Source organism: Protopterus annectens, chromosome 6.part0 (assembly GCF_019279795.1).
Source record: "Protopterus annectens isolate FY-2018-M chromosome 6.part0, PAN1.0, whole genome shotgun sequence".
Lineage (NCBI taxonomy): Eukaryota > Metazoa > Chordata > Ceratodontiformes > Protopteridae > Protopterus > Protopterus annectens.
Window position 1 is genome coordinate 1,938,077,057 of NC_056737.1, and position 16,224 is coordinate 1,938,093,280.

General features: G+C 44.7%; 1 protein-coding gene across 4 annotated transcripts in view; it reads left to right on the top strand.

Moving 5' to 3' along the window:
• The window catches only part of NCKAP1 (NCK associated protein 1), a gene marked incomplete in the record, with an annotated part of 2,707,503 nt that overhangs the window by 2,648,507 nt on the left and 42,772 nt on the right, over positions 1 to 16,224 (top strand). For all 4 annotated transcript variants that reach the window (XM_044075245.1, XM_044075246.1, XM_044075247.1 and 1 more), the window contains 1 exon segment: positions 15,742 to 15,831. In XM_044075245.1, the coding sequence (XP_043931180.1) occupies positions 15,742 to 15,831 (90 nt within the window).

The following is a 16,224-nucleotide window of genomic DNA, read 5'->3' on the forward strand; positions in this document are numbered from 1 at the left end:
AATAGTTGGAGTTTTTTGAGTTTGTCCATATAGGGCAAGTGTTTAAGGCCTAGGATCCTCTTTGTGAGGTACCTTTGCGGACTCTCCAGTTGTTGCAGGTGTCTATTGAGGTGCATGCCAAATGGGGCATTGTACTCTGATTGGCCTAATAAGGGAAGAGTAGAGGGAGACAATGACCTCTTTCTTCCTGGATGCAAAACCCTTAGTAATGAGATGTGCCACATAGAAGGACTTTCTGACCACAGTGGCAATGTGGTGGTCAAAAGAGAGGTTGCTGTCCATCTGTATTCCCAGATCTCTTGTAACACTTTCTGTGTTGAGTGGACTACCATTGATGTGGTAATTCATGGGAACCAGGTTTTTCCCAAAGGGGATGACTATACATTTTTTGGCATTGAGCTTAAGGCCATGGTTCTGACACCAGTTGTTGGTCGCAGTGAGGCCTTTCTGTAGGATGTCAACATCACTTGGGGAGTTAATAATAGCTCCCAGCTTGCAATCTTCTGCGAACATTGTCAGACAGAGACCCTTCATGTTGGCCTGGACTTCAGAGAAGTAGATACCAAACAGGAGAGGACCCCGGACCGAACCCTGTGGTACTCCACTCATGACTTGTCTGCAGTTTGACTTGGAGTCAGCTACTTTCACAGTGTGGGTTCTATCTGTGAGCCAGTTTGCAACCTACCTAGTGATATAGGGGTTGATGCCTAGCTTAGTGAATTTTTCTATGATTCTTGAGTGGGGAATGGTATCAAAGGCCTTGGCCAGATCAAGTGCACCACCTTGCCTTCATCCACAGGTCTGGTGACTGACTCAAAGAAGTCGACCATGTTGAGCAGGCATGATCTACCCTTCACAAAACCAAACAGTGTGGGATCCACAGTTTGCAGATTCCCTATATCCTTGTTTATTAGGTCCATGATGATGCGTTCCATAGCTTTGCATATCAGACTCGTCAGGCTAATGGGACGATAGTTATCAGGGTCTGTAGTCGCTCCTTTGTGGAGAGGGATGACTGTAGCAGTGTGCCATTCGGTAGGGACAGTCTGAGGTGAGGCTGTGATTGAACAGGGCACACAGGTGAGGTGCCAGTTCACTCTGTAGTTCATGTAGAGCACAGCCAGGGATGTTGTCATCTCCCATCGAAGGTGTATTCTTGGCCTTGGACAGTGCTGTTTTAACCTGTGCAGCAGTAATACTGGGTGCCTGGCAGTCTACTGGTATTGTGATTGGTCCTTTTCGGGGGGGGGGGGGGTAAAGTTGCCACTGAATCTGTCGGCCAGTATATTGGCAATATCTGTTGGCTCGGTATAGAAGGTGCCATTGTGCAGTAGCTCAGAGCAAATCTGGGTATTGCCGTGGTGATTCCTTACATAACTATAGAAGGCCTTGTGGTTGTTTTTGCTATCTGCAGCAATTCTGGTTTCATAGCTAGCTTTGAATGATTTGATGAGGAATCTCAACTTTTTGTTGAGGCTGATAAGGGAGTTTTTCCAGTCTTGGGACTTCACCTTATTCTGCATCAGTTTTCTCCTTCTGTTGTAGTTTGTTTATGTCAGGGGACCACCAGATTGGCTTCCTTTTTTTGGAGGAGAGCGTCTTGGTTCTATTGGATATGGCGAGATCCATGTATTCGTGTATGTGTTCGTACAGTGCATTGGTGTACGATTTGGCAGTCATGCAACTATTCTCCATTTGCATGGGTGACGTGAAGTTAGCCACCTCTGTTTTTAGGAGCCCAAAGTTAGCTTTGTAGAAGTTTTTCATGATGGCTTCCTTTGCAGGGGGGGTGGGGGTGGGATGGATGTGGATATCCAAAGTGATTAGTTTGTGGTCAGATCTAACCGGGGAGGAGTTCACTATTGGTGTAGAGCAGAGGGTTGCCCATGTTTGTAATTACAAGGGCAAGGATATTGATACCTCTAGTGGAGGTAAGAACAAGTCAGTCCAGGGCATTGGAATTAATTAATTCTAGGAAACGTTGGGCAAGTGTATTGGTACATGTTTAGCTTTCCCAGTTAATGCAGGGGTAGTTGAAGTCGCCCAGTATGAGGGTGTTAGGTTGGACCCTAATATTTTCCAGGGTGCTTAGGAACATGGAATGAGAGTCTTGGGACATGGTTGGGGACCTGTAGCAAGCTGTAACCTGAATCGCTGCCTTACCCAATGTTAGCTGCACCTGAAGCATCTCAGATGCATTATGTTGGGTTACCAGTCTGGAGGTGTGCGCATCCTTTATGAGTATGGAAACACCACCACCTTTGGAGCTTCGGTCCAAGTTCTGAGGCCGAAAGGTGTGGAATGAGTTGTAGCTTGGCAGTTCAGGGGTGCTTTCTGCTGCCTTGAACCAGGTCTCTGTTATGGCACAAATGTTCTCCATTTTAAGGAGTGCTTCTAGTGAGTGCATTGTGAGATTTAGACTTTTAGCATTGAGCAGCATGACCCTCAGATTGTATTTGTTTGTAGCTGTTACAGTGGTAATTTGTTTTTTTAGAACACTGGCTAAAAAAGGCGCTGTAGGGGTGGCAAGAGCCTTGGCCAGTATCCGGAAGCCCAGGGGTGACAGATGCAGGCCATCTCTGGCAAAGCATCGAGGTCCGTCAATCATCTCATCCCAGGCAGACAGATACTGGATCCCCTTAAAATGACACCAGAAACTTAGCCAATTGTTGAAATCATTCTTTTTCTGCTTGTACTGTGGTATCATTCTGGGTGATGGAAGGATGCTGCTCAGAGCTAGGGTCATACCCGCATGGGCTACGTAATCCAAGAGCTCCATGTCTCTCCATGTAGTTCAGGGAGGTACGTCTCGGGTCATTCACGGCCACATGTACAATGACAGAGTCATATTTGTACCTGTTGTTGAGGGACCTGAGTGCGTGCATTATGTGGCGGATCCTGGCACCTGACAGGCAGCTGACTGTTACTTTCTCCTTATTCAACCTAGTGAGTGGGACATCGGTGTGCCTCACTATCGAGTGACCTGTGTCTAGTGTGTTGGGCATGCTGTTTTGCCTTAGGGGCTTTTGCTGAGTGGCACACTGTTTAGGAGAGTTTTGTGTCTCGTGATTAGTGTTGTGTTGTGGTGGTAGAGTCCATTTCTGCCTTGGAGGTCTCTGCTGTTTGGGTAGATTTTTATTGAGAGTTTCCGTGAAGGTGGGTTTGTGTTTTTATGTAAAGGCAGTGCTGGTGTGTGCTCTTCAGGGCAGTGTGTTCCATGTGGTGTGGTGCAAGTGTTGACCTTCTCCTCTTGACCAGCAGTTCCAGTCTTGGCTGGAGAGTGCGTGGCTTCCACTTTGGATATATAAGTGCATCTCTCGCAAGTCTGAGTGTTGGGAGGTAAGGGGGGAGGGATGTCAGTGTATTTGAGCCAGTTGCTACATTGCCTCAAGATGCCCAAATTCACCAGGTTGATAGGAGAAAGCACAGGGAACTGACCTTTAGACATGCCTGGAGGGGTGGGCATTAATAATAAGTACTGAAGCTCTTTCCTTGTAGAATGTTTAGTGCTGGTAGCACTTTTGTGTGCTACAGTAATTGCTACGAGAAATCTGGTAAAGTGGTAGACTAATAAGCTAGTAAAAGTGCAGGAGAGGAGAGAACTAGCAGATCTAAGGGAAAAATTGAACAGCAGACTTTGGCACAGCTCAGAAGCTTACAAACCATCCTGGATACAGCAAATCTGTATCAGGACCAGATTAGTTACAGGAAAGGCGGGAAATAAGCGCAAATGGAGCTTTTAAACCAGATTGAAAGAGATGGAAAAAACTGCCCAAACAGCCAGTAAACTACAATTTCTGGGCCAGAAACCACTCCTCTTGTGGTAGATAGGCTACCTAGTGCTTATCACTCCCACTGATGAGCTAGAAGGCCTTCCTCAACACAGAAAGGCTTGGGGGGGGGGCTCAGAAGCTTACAAACAGTCCTGGATGCAGCAAATCTGTATCTGGACTAGACTAGTTACAGGAAAGTTGGGAAATAAGTGCAAATGCGGCTTTTAAACCAGAAAGTTGAAAGAGATGGAAAAAACTGCCCAAGCGGCCAATAAACTACAATTTCTAAGCCAGAAACCACTCCTCTTGTGGTAGATAGGCTGGGTCTACTTTATTTACGCGAAAGCTTAAAACAGCGAATGCATATGCATCGAACCAAATGCATTGAAAGTGCGAACCGTCGAAAACTGTAAACAGAAATCTCTGTAGGTGGAGATTTCCGTTTACTTCAATGTAGTGCAATCTCGGAGTTGGTATATTTAAGTAGCGGGGGGTGTGGGGGATGCAGGGGGGGCTTGCCCCCTTGCCTACAGCTGTTATATGTCATGTTTGTTGTGTAGTTCCGTTTTTATTGCGTTTCAATGGTTTCTCGGTTTGATGCATATGGTTCGATGCATATGCATTCGCTGTTTTAAGCTTTCGCATAAATAAAGTAGACCCAGATAGGCTACCTAGTGCTTACAACTCCCACTGATAAGCTAGAAGGCTTCCCTCAACACAGAAAGGCTTGGGGGGGCTCAGAAGCTTACAAACAGTCCTGGTGCTCCCTCGGCAAACTATTACTATGTGGAAAATGACCTCAAAAGGTAAATCTTCACACCTGTCGTATACACTGGCACATTTTGTATTCAAGTCTTGGTTACTCAGACATTTAATGAATGCCACAGAAGCAGCAAAGGTGATTATTGTGCTTTGTAATGGTCCTTTTTTAACTGTGTGCACTACCTGTTGCACTGATATTTCAAGCAACTCAGTGCAAGTGTTCAGACTTTGATTTTCATTTATTCTTATCTCCAGGTTGTACCTCTGAAATGATTTATTTATGTAATATGTTTTCTGATCTATACATACCGGAGTTTATCATTTGTGCATTGTTTTGAATGTAGAGTTTGCTTCACGAGGACTGTACTGAAAATGGGCTACAAACCAGTAACTAAAACTTAACATAAATAGCATTTTTCAATTCATTTTTTGCCACTGAGGACTATATTTGCTCACTGACATGCTGAACTTCAGGTGAGTTTGCTAACTGGCTCCATGCATAGAACTTTTTCAGAATAATAAGGACCCCTGTCCTTGTTATTTCTTGTTTTACCGGGGGGGAAAGTCACCACTAAACGTGCCTGCAGGAGATAAACTCCTACTAATGCCCATCTTTCCAGTCTTTATTTTGATGGTTGGAGTTACATAATGTGCTAAACTTAGATCATTGTAAACTGTATAACAAAAAGTATTGAGAGCAGCTAGACACCTCAAGGTATTCTTAGGTCCCAAAACACACAGTCATTTTAACAATGATGTTCATCAACAGGAGTTAGCAAACACTCAATTGATCGTATGTAGAATTTATTTCCATAAAATGACTCATAAGGTCAATAGAAAGGAGAAACTTGGGAAAAGGATCTGGTGAGAACGAAGAGTGGTAAAAACTGGTGAGGTCCAAATTGATCTGCTGTTAGTTCATTGTTAGTTTGTAGGTGGACAGTGGGATGCCTGCTTTTAGTTCCAGAAAGGCCTGAGGATGTGAATATTGTATTGGACTGTGAGTTTGTCAGTAGCTTCTGAGTCCGTAAGAAAGCTATCTCAAGAGATCTTGTATCACTTTACTGTAGTGGTGGACCACCACCTCCAGCTGCAGTATGTAGTTTCTCTTTTTGCAGCAGTGCCTTAGTTAGGTTGTGATGAGAATTAATGTTGTTCACTAACAGTTGCCAAGTCTGCTTTTGTTGGTTGATGTGGTTTAGGAGAAATGAGTGAATCCCCTGGGGTGGGGGCTTTACAGAAACATACTGGAACTATGGACAGTGCTGCATGGTGTGAAGGCTCTGGGGGGGGAGAACTGAGTCTAGAGCCCCTCCAGATCTGGCAAATCTGTGTTGTTTTAAACAGGGATAGGGTGTAGTTGGAGGTGGTGAGAGACAGACATTACCCTTACAGCAGTTTACATCCCAGGAGAAGTGCTAAACATGTATTGGCAGTTTCCTGTCACTGAAGATTTGCAAAGCCTGCCTTTACAGGGTGTTTTGGCGTTGGGGGCTGTAAAGAGGTTGGCCTGTTCTCTACTCTGCTTAACACTATTCTTCCGTTTTCTGCTTGGTATGGAGAGCAGACTAGTCATTTGATACAGTGCCCCCCCCCCCCACTGTAGCAGTGAAGATTACCCATGCACTTTCCCACAGTTCCCTCTAATTTCAGTCCTAATTGCTGAATTTCAACTAGAAGAAACAAAGCTCATCCGTGTTGCACCATTATGATTGATAACTGAAGCGTATCAGGTTTATAGGCCCTGGCAATCCAGGACACTGTCAAAGTATTAGCAGTGGCAGTCATCCTACACTTTTCCCACTTGGGCCAACAGCTAGCTCCATTTCACAGAGTGGCTCATGGTTCAGGTTCCCATTCTTTTACCTGACTTTCAGGCTCAAATTCCAGAGCTGATTGAAGTTGTCAACTGTTCCACTTATCGGATGGTATTCTGCATGATTGAAGTAGTTCTCCATTTGGTCATAAAGGTTCATGGGTGTATACTAGGCTAATGACCACCAGGGCCTTTGTAAGTCTAGCTGCACAACCCACCCATTTGTGTCCTTATGTAACATGGGTGTCTGTCTGGCAGGGTATATTAGTTAGGAAGTTGCTAAAGGTTTTTTTGGGGGGAGTGCTAGTATATTAAATAGGGTATATTTGCTGTCTGCCTCTGTCTACAAGAGACATGGCCAGACCTGGGGTGAATTTCCAATTTTCCATTCAGTGGTCAAGGTTATATTTGAATGGAGTTAGGGATGGACTCTACTTCACTTTGATGGGGGAGCCTGTTCCAGACCATGGGGATCCACTGAGACATGCATCTGTCTTGCCAGCATGTTCTATTTATGATGCAAATAGAATTTAAATCCCTCTGTCTAGTGTCTCTGGTGCCATTTGTTTTGTGGTTATGCAAAAGGTCCACTACCAGAGCTGAATCCAAAGATGCCCCACATGCCAGGCACAGAAAGCCCCCCTCCCCCCACAGCAACCTACAGGAGACCAAGAAAAGCGATAGGGCCCTAAGGCGATCTGCACAGGACAGTGTGTTTAAACGCTAGATTCTACTGGTGAATAACCTTTACTGATGGTCCAACGGTTGCACATGTCTAGTTGGGTACAAGTCAGAGGGGGCACTGCACTCAATGATGTGTATGGTAAGGGCTGAGTTAAGTGCAACTTTAACTTCCTTTGACCCAGATGTCACACCCTTACTTATAAGTTGGGCAGCATAGAAAAACTTTCCTCCTACCTTGGCCATGTGTTGGTCAAAGGTCAGATCACTGTCCACGTTTCCAGATCCCTAACCAATGAGTCCATTTTCAAAGGTGTCTTTATCAATGAAGCAATTAACCTGGGAGGATGTTTCCTAAAAGGCACTGTAATGCACTTCTCAGCATTGAGTTTCTATCCATGACCCTGGCACCACTCAATCACCTTGTCAGACCCTCCTGCAGATGCTAGTTTTATGGGGAAATTCGTGATAGCTCTCAACTTGCCACTGTCTGCAAACCTAGTGAGCCAAAGGCCTTAACATCAGCTTTGTTCTGAGAAGCAGATGCCAAACAGAAATGGGTCTGGTGTAGAGCTGCTGGATGCACCACCAGTGTTTGGTCTCTCAGTGGAAACTGTCTCACTAATCCAGACTTCCCACATCCAGTCAGTGAGTCAGCCAACATTCCTACGAATTGTATATGAATTTATGCCTAGTTCAGTGAGTTTGTCAACAGTACCAGAGTGCGGCACTGTATCAAATGCCTTAACTAGGTCCAGGTAGGCAGTATGCACCATTTTCACCCCCCATCCATTGCCCTGGTGACCCTCTTAAAGAAGGCACCAGGCTAAGTAGGCATGACCTTACCTTGACAAAGCCACTCTGGCCTTTGTCCAGTGAGTGTAGGCTATCCATATCTTTGTTGATCATTTCCATGCTAATTTGTTCTGTGGCTTTGCGTATTGGACTAGTCAGAGTAATGGGTGTGCATTTTCTGGGGTCTATTGATGGTCCATCTTTGTGAAGAGAAGGTGAAGGTGGCATCAGTCATTACCAGCTCAGCAGACTGTCATTTGCTACCTTGATGGTTTTTGGAAGTAGCTGTAGTAGATCAAGTGGTTATCTTTAGCCTATGAGGCCATCCTAACCTCATAATTGGGTTTGTTGGACTTAGTCCCATTCGTTTTCTCCTGAGTTGAATTAGTGAGCTCCTGTCATTATGAGAGTTGCACTTTCTGATTTTGGCCGTGACCCTCCTTCCCCATTATGCAATCCGTAAAGGCTAGGATTTCACCAGTTTGTCTTCTGGTGGACACAGCAACCTCCATGCAGCTATTTGTGTGGTTGCATATGGTCACATGGTAGTACATGTTGCCCTAGGAGGCCAGTTTTTAGAATAGAATGTAATTTGAGTCTGTTATTTTATGGTAACAGTGCATGCATATGGCATACTTACTCATCCAGCCATTATGGAAGGTGGGACTGTGGCCCAGCAAAAAGTGGATCAGACAGTTCCTTAAAGGACTCTTGCATCTCTGCTGTTGACAGAGATGCAGGAGCCCTGCATCTGCATCTCTGCCAACTGTTTATATCTCTTTCCTCCTTGGATAGATTTGAATTCCATGATTGATAGGCATCACCCATCCTTTTACTCTTTGGTTTCAGTGGTTTTGAAATTTAAGTTTAGGAAGACAAGTTTTCTTTGACTGTCACCTGTGTTCACAGTGTCTCGCCCTTGTATGTCCTTATTTCTAGGGACCATGTCTGGTCTTTCACATGGAGAAAATGTTCCTTAAGACCAGCTCTGATTTACTCCCAAAAGTGGTGTCAGAATTTTCCTTAATGCTGTACATTCATGAACCCCCCCCCACCTCCACACACACACCTTAGCTAGGGAAGAAAGGACCCTTCACACCCTTTTTGCACATTGCCAGCTCAAATTTAACCTGAGAAGAATGCACACATTTAGAAAGACAACAGCTTTTTATAAATCCCAGAGGAAATAGGTTGAGATGTTCTTTGTGTTTCACTGTTGCAGTCATCACACTTGGGTTATCCTGCCAGGGGTAGCCCTCAGTCGGCCCGAATACCAGAAGCTTAGTATTTCTGGGACAGTTGCTGTCACTCCAGGACTGACGTCAGGTCGTCAGTGGTATAAAATCAGGCAGCCAACACCATTACATCAGTCTTTCTTGCAGAGGAGCCCGAAGCAGTTCACACGAGTGCCAGTCAGCTGCTACCTGAGTTTTCGTTTCCGAATTAAAGTTGAAGTCGTCTAAAGCTAGGTACTCCATTGAGGATCTTTTTTTCTTGCTCTAACCAATGTCAGAAAAAGTTAACAATTGTCTCGCCTGTGGAAAGCAAATACCACACTAAGATTTCCATTTTTATTGTGTCACCTGTTTAGGCCCAGACAGCAATGATCCTCGCTGTCGGTTTTGTGCTTTATTCAGTGCCAGAGCTATATGTCGTTGGGCCCTTATTGTAGCTAAATATTTCTGATCTCGATCTCCATATTCCTTAATGGCTTTGGTAAGGCATTCGACTACCTATCTTTCAAAAAAACGTAAGGATAAAGACAGAGATGGACCGTACAGGTCTAAAACTGCCTATGCTTCCGTTAAATAGTCGCCATTTCGCCGGTCCTCAGTGAGGCACTTTCACAGCCCCTGATGCCCGCTTCTGTGGATTTGCAGGCTGCTACCGAGACCCATTCTGAGTCTGGTAATGCTGCAAGACTCTTCTTTGACTAAGGATCCTGTGGATGTCTCTTACCTTGGATGGGTCCGGAGCTGCTGAGCAGGCAGCGGCTTCTGAGGAAGTTCTTCGCAGTACTGATGATCAACACAAACCAACGACAACTTTCGGGTCTTCATTTCTTTCTTAATCTACCGAGTTTCTAAGGCCCAGGGTAAGAACTACGCCTAAAAAACTGACGACCCAAGCTCAAGCACCTGCTTCCATGCCTCAATCTCAAATGCTTAAAATGGCAGAAGACCTTATCATGCTTATTAGGGGAAGCCAGCCTACCCCTTCCAAAAGAAAGAGATTTGTCCCCAGCAGTTTTATCTGATCAGGAGTTCAATGACTGATTTTTCTGAATATGAAGTCATGCAACCCTTGTCTGCTTATGAGGATTTAGATGCAGAGGAATCCATTTCTTCTGCCTCTCCTCCAGAGGATTTTTCATTTGGTGAAACCCTACATACTTTAAGGGAGCATTTCCAATGGAAGTATCAGGACTATCATCAGTCCAAAAAGAGACTCTGGGAATTCTTAGATTTACCACAGCACAGGCATTTAGCCATTCCTCCTGTCCTTCATGTTGTGGATGATGTCTTTATGGAATCCAGTTTAACTCCTGATACCCTTCCACCTGCTCCCAGGAAGCCTGACAAGTATTAGAGTCCCTGACTCTCACACATTTCTTTTCAAAAATCCTACTGCTGACCCAGAGGTCATCTCCCAAGGACCTAAAGGAATCAAAGCAACCACAGCTAAGAATACCACCCCCTCGGACAGGAATTCCCAAGCTTTAGAGAGATGGGGTAAAAAAGTATACACCTCTGCAACTCTTGCCATTAGAGCACTAAATTGTCAGTTCCACATGCTAAAATACCAGCAACATACAATCGAACTCCTTAAACAAAAAATATTTACCTTTCCAGCTTGTACAGAAAATAAATTGTAGGAGCTTATGCTTTCTGCAAGCCAAGTTACTAAACATACCTTGCAATGTGGCTTTGATGCCCTAGAAGCATCCTGCAGGGCAGCAGTCACAGGTTCTGTACTTAGAAGGCATGCTTGGCTTAAGGAACAGACCTTGCCAGACCATGTCAAATCAAAATTATTGGACGCGCCATTGAACAAAGACAATTTGTTTGGCACCAAGGCAGAAGAGGTCTTAAAAAAGATCAAAGAAAAAGCTAAATCTGTGCAGACAGTTAAAGACTTTTTACACGTCCAGCCTCCGAGGTTCAGTAGGCACTGCCCCTCCAAGCACTGGTTCTTTCCAGCCCCCTCAAGGCCAGCTCAGACAAGACCTAGGGGTAGCAGACCCCCCCAGACAACAGCCCCAGGGAATGCAGAGATCTAAGCAATGGAGTTCTTCCACTTCAAAAACAGGGAGTGCTAAGCCACCCCCTTATGGAAAGAACTCACAGTGACTTTAAACTTCCACCCCTTACATCTGCCCACCTGCTTGTGCCCCTAGGAAGAAAACTCTCCTCCCATTCAAAAAACTGGGCCTCTATCACCGAAGACCGATGGGTCCTCAACAATAGTGACCAAAGGATACAAATTTTATTTCCACACACTGCCAACCCAAAAAGGGTTCCCAGATCTTCCTCCAAACCAGTGGGCAGAGGCCCAAAACCAAGCCCATTCCTTGCTCTCCATGAGGGCAATACAGCCTATTCCTGCAGACCAGATAGGCCAAGGTTTCTGTTCCAGGCTTTTCCTGGTACCCAGAAAAGAGGGCACCTGCCGCCCAATCCTCGATCTATCTATTCTAAACACTTTCCTGGTGATACCAAAATTCAAAATGCTCACCCTCCAGCAGCTGCTTCCTATGCTATTCAAGGATGCTTGGTTAGCTACCCTAGACCTAAAAGAGGCTATCTACACATTCCAATCAGGGATTCCTACAGGAAATACCTACGTTTCAGGGCAGGATCTATGCACTTTCAATTCTCTGCGCTTCCCTTTGGCTTATCCACTGCTCCCAGAGTTTTCACAAAATGCCGGGCTCCAACCATTGCTTTTTGCAGACAGGAATATTCAAATTTACCCCTACCTAGACGACTGCCTGATTCAGGCAGACGAGAAAAGCTGTTACAGCACCTGACCTTTGTAAATAACCTACTGACCTCCCTGGGGTATACTATAAACGAAAGAAATCCAAACTAGTACCCACTCAAAAAATTGTATTTTGGGGAGCAAGCCTGGGCACAGCATCCCAGATGGCATTCCTTACTCCAGAAAAACAAGCCTATCTGACAGGATACTTCTCTTAACTAGCAACCAGAACCTAGTTATCTGCAAGGAAAATCCTGCAAGCTGTAGGGTTCTTGGCATCCTGCATTCTACTCATTCTATATGCCAGACTGCATATGAGGAAACTTCAGTAGTACCTAAAAAGCCTTTGGCGTCAACACTCTCAGGACCTGGAAACTATCATACGTATGATACCCTGTCTAAGGAAAGATTTTCTTTGGTGGGCAGCAGCATGCAACCACAACAAGGGTCGTCCCTTCTCACAACCCCACGCCACCCAGACCTTAACCACAGATGCATCAGATTATGCCTGGGGTGCACACCTGGACGGCAGATGCATTTAGAGCAATTTGAGCCCAAATCAAATACATCTGCATATCAACCAAAAAGAGATGCTACCTGTTCAGCATGTTCTGATAGCTTTCAGACCCCTACTCTCCCCAGGGCCTCTACTGATTAAAACAGACAACACCACAGTGATGTGGTCCATTAACAAGCAGGGAGGAACTCACTCTTATCCCCTCTGCAGGCTCTCCATGACCCTTTGGCACATGACTTCAGCCATGCAAATTCACCTGCAAGCACAATTCCTGCCAGGCCCCCAAAACTCTCTGGCAGACAACTTAAGCAGAAACCTTCTTGACCCACATGAGTGGCAGCTAGACCACAGCACCTTCAACCTTGTAACCCAGAAATGGGGCACTCCGAAGGTGGACCTCTTTGCCTCCCACAATAATCACCAGCTCAGCAAATTCTGCACCAGGGAACCTCACAACAATGCCTGGAAAGTGGATGCTCTATCCTTCCATTGGGTAAGCCTCTCTATCTCTGCATTTCCCCATCTACCTCTACTTTCAAGGGTACTACTCAAAATAAGGGAGGAAAAACCAAGAGCAATCTTGTTTGCCCCAGACTGGCCACGCCAGCACTGGTACCCACTGCTGCACAGTCTGTCTCGCCTGCCACCATGGCACCTACCTCAGATCCCAACTCTCCTGACCCAGCAGAATGGAAAATTCCTGCATCCACAACTGCAGACCCTGAACCTGGCAGGCTGGCTTATTCCCTGACCTCTCCTCCAGTTGCCAGCCTAAGCAAGCAAGTCCTGGATGTTGTATGTGAGGCCAGACGCCCCAGCACTAGAAAATCCTATGCTGACAAATGGAAAAGGTATTGAACCTGGATCCAGGCTAAAGGAGCTGAAACAGCACAGCCCTCCCTACTTCTCATCCTGGATTACCTAGCAGACCTAGCACACAGGGGCCTATCATTTTCTTCTATTAAAATTCATGCCTCTGCCATCTCTGCTCATTACAGCACAGAGCCACCCTCTTTTCTCACCCTCTCATCAAACAGTTCCTAAGAGGGGCTAATGATTTAAGGTCACCCAGAGGAGCTCCTACCCCAGCTTGGGACCTTAACTTTGTGTTGGAAAAGCTCACATTATACCCCCCCTTTGAGCCTGCAACTTCAGTAGAGTTAAAATTCCTCTCTTGGAAAAGAACCTTGCTTCTGGCCATCAGTTCAGCTTGAAAAGTTTCAGAGCTACAAGCACTCATGGCTGTAGAGCCCTTCATAATTTTTCATGTTGACAGGGTCTCCCTCAGGACAAACCCAACTTTTATGCCTAAGTTGGTGTCCAGTGTGGCTGTCAACCAATCAAATCATTTGCCCACCTTTTTCCCTAACCCACAAAACAAGGGGGAAAGGATTCTGCATTCTCTAGATATGCACAGACAGCTCAGATTCTACCTGGGTATGACTAAATCTTTTAGGAAGACTAATTGCTAGTCAGCTTTGCAGCAGGGGCAGAGGGCAAGGTCATATCCAAACAGTCTCCATGGCACACTGTATCCATTTCTGCTACAAACACCATGGGAAACTGCCCATTCCACCTGGGCAACCTCCACCTCTGCAGCTTTTCTCAGAGGGGTCCCTACTAGGGATATCCTGGAGGCTGCAACATGGAGTTCTGTTCATACGTTCACCAAGCATTGCCACCTGCTTATCTTTTCCAAGTTCAGGGCAGGCTTTGCAACTGCAGTCTTACAGGGCATCCTAGCCAGCCCCCAGTGTTCTTGACTGCCTCCACCCTTTTCTTCAGCTTTGGGAATCAACCCAAGTGTGATGACTGCAACAGTGACACACTAAGAACATAGTACAGTTGTGTACACTTGCCATAAATGTAGATGTTCGAGTGCATTCATTGTTGCAGTCCTGGTTTCCCACCCTCCTTCCCCCTTGTCTATCTGTCTGTCTCTTCCTCACTCCTTACAGGGATTTTTGGTATTTAATTTCTACTGGTGGTGTTCTTCCACCATAACTTAGCTCCCTATTAAGTCTGATGTAATGGCATTGGCTGCCTGATTTTATACCATTGACAACCCGACATCAGTCCTGAAACAACAACAACCAACGCAGAAATACTAAGCCTGTGGTATTCGGGCCGACTGAGGGCTATCCCTGGCAGGATAACCCAAGTGTGATGACTGCAACAGTGAATACACTCGAACGTTTACATTTATGGTAAGCATACACAACTGTACTTTGCTAATCAAACTTTTTTCTACTTTGGTAGATAACTACATTGGTTTTGTCTTCAGGTTGCAGGCCATCCACTGGAAAATGCTCTGTGAAAGGCCACTCCATCAGTACTTTCCGTTTCCCCTGTGTCTCCATTGTAGACGTATCTTCACTAGCCATTATTGCTTAAACCATTACTTTGGGGGGGGGGGGTCTTTGGCATTTTACTGTCCCATAATTTTGCCTTTTGAATTTTTGGATTTTGGCTCAACTCAGGCCCTCCCTACAGATTTACTTCTGCTGCTTGGGACTCTTCTTAATGGTAACCTGCTGCAGAAGACTGTCTGATAATGGGATATAACCAATACATACTCACTTCCTCAGCTGATGTGTGAGGAAGTTCTCTGCAATTGATATTAAAATGCTGTCTCACTAATATTCCTTTGCTTGAAAAGCCTCTCCAGCCAGAGACCGTCTCTGTTGTTCCTTGTAAGTTAAGCCTGTTTGTATTTATGTATCCATGGTGGTGGTTATCTTTTTGTTTCCTGTCTTACAGATGTTGTTTCCTATGTGGATTTGGGTCAGCTTGATCACTTGAAGGGGCTAGGCACACAGTGTTATCCTGATGTGAATTTAGTCCATGTGTCCCATGAAGCACAGGCAGAAGAGAAAACATATAGTTAAGCTGGGAACTGCAAAAGACTACATCACAGAAGTTAAATCAGTGCATATGATCTCTCACAGATCAGCTGATATGGTGGATAGATACCCATTTCTTTCTGTGCCCACATTGGTCAGTATCGTCTGTCTTCCAAAACTGTTCATCTTTTTTCTCTCCTTGGCCTGAATTTAATACCACATGATGCTCCTTGTTGATCATAGTTGCCCGTTTTCTGTTACCTCTTTCACATGTGTTGGTTTCTTTTCTAGGTTTTGATAATGGTTGATCTTTAGCTAGCTTATGCCTGCAAGCTGCTAAGGGCTGCTATCAGGCCTTTCACCAGTCTTCTCAACATTTAACAGTTTTTCCTCATTTCTGTTCAAACAGTTCATTGATTTGCACTAGTTACCTGCCCATCTGTCCTTTTATATAGTCTTTCTCAAGTGGCTTGTTACTAATTCAGTGTGAGTGAATAAATGATGAATATGTTAGCTAGCAGGCTGTTTATAAACTGTTTGTTCACTGTTTTGTGTTTGTTTTTTTTCTTCTAGCTGGCTTCCTCCAGTTTACTTAAAATTGGACAAGAAACTGATAAAACTACTACAAGGAACAGGGAGTCTGTTTATTTGTTGCTCGACATGGTAAGTTAATAGCTCCCTTGTAACTTTAATTATTTTTTTATATCGGTTATAAACAGAGATACAGGTATATGCGCACACGTGCGCACACACATGCATTTGTGCTTATGTATGTGTGTGTGTATATATACATACATATATATATATATATATATATATATATATATACACATATATATATATGTGTGTGTGTGTGTGTGTGTGTGTATATATATATATATATATATATATATATAGAGATATAGATATGTGTGTGTGTGTGTGTGTATATATATATATATATATATATATATATATATATATATAGATATATGTGTGTGTGTGTATATATATGTATGTGTGTGTGTGTGTGTGTGTGTGTATGAGTCACACTGCCTTTTACCTGCAGGATTGCTG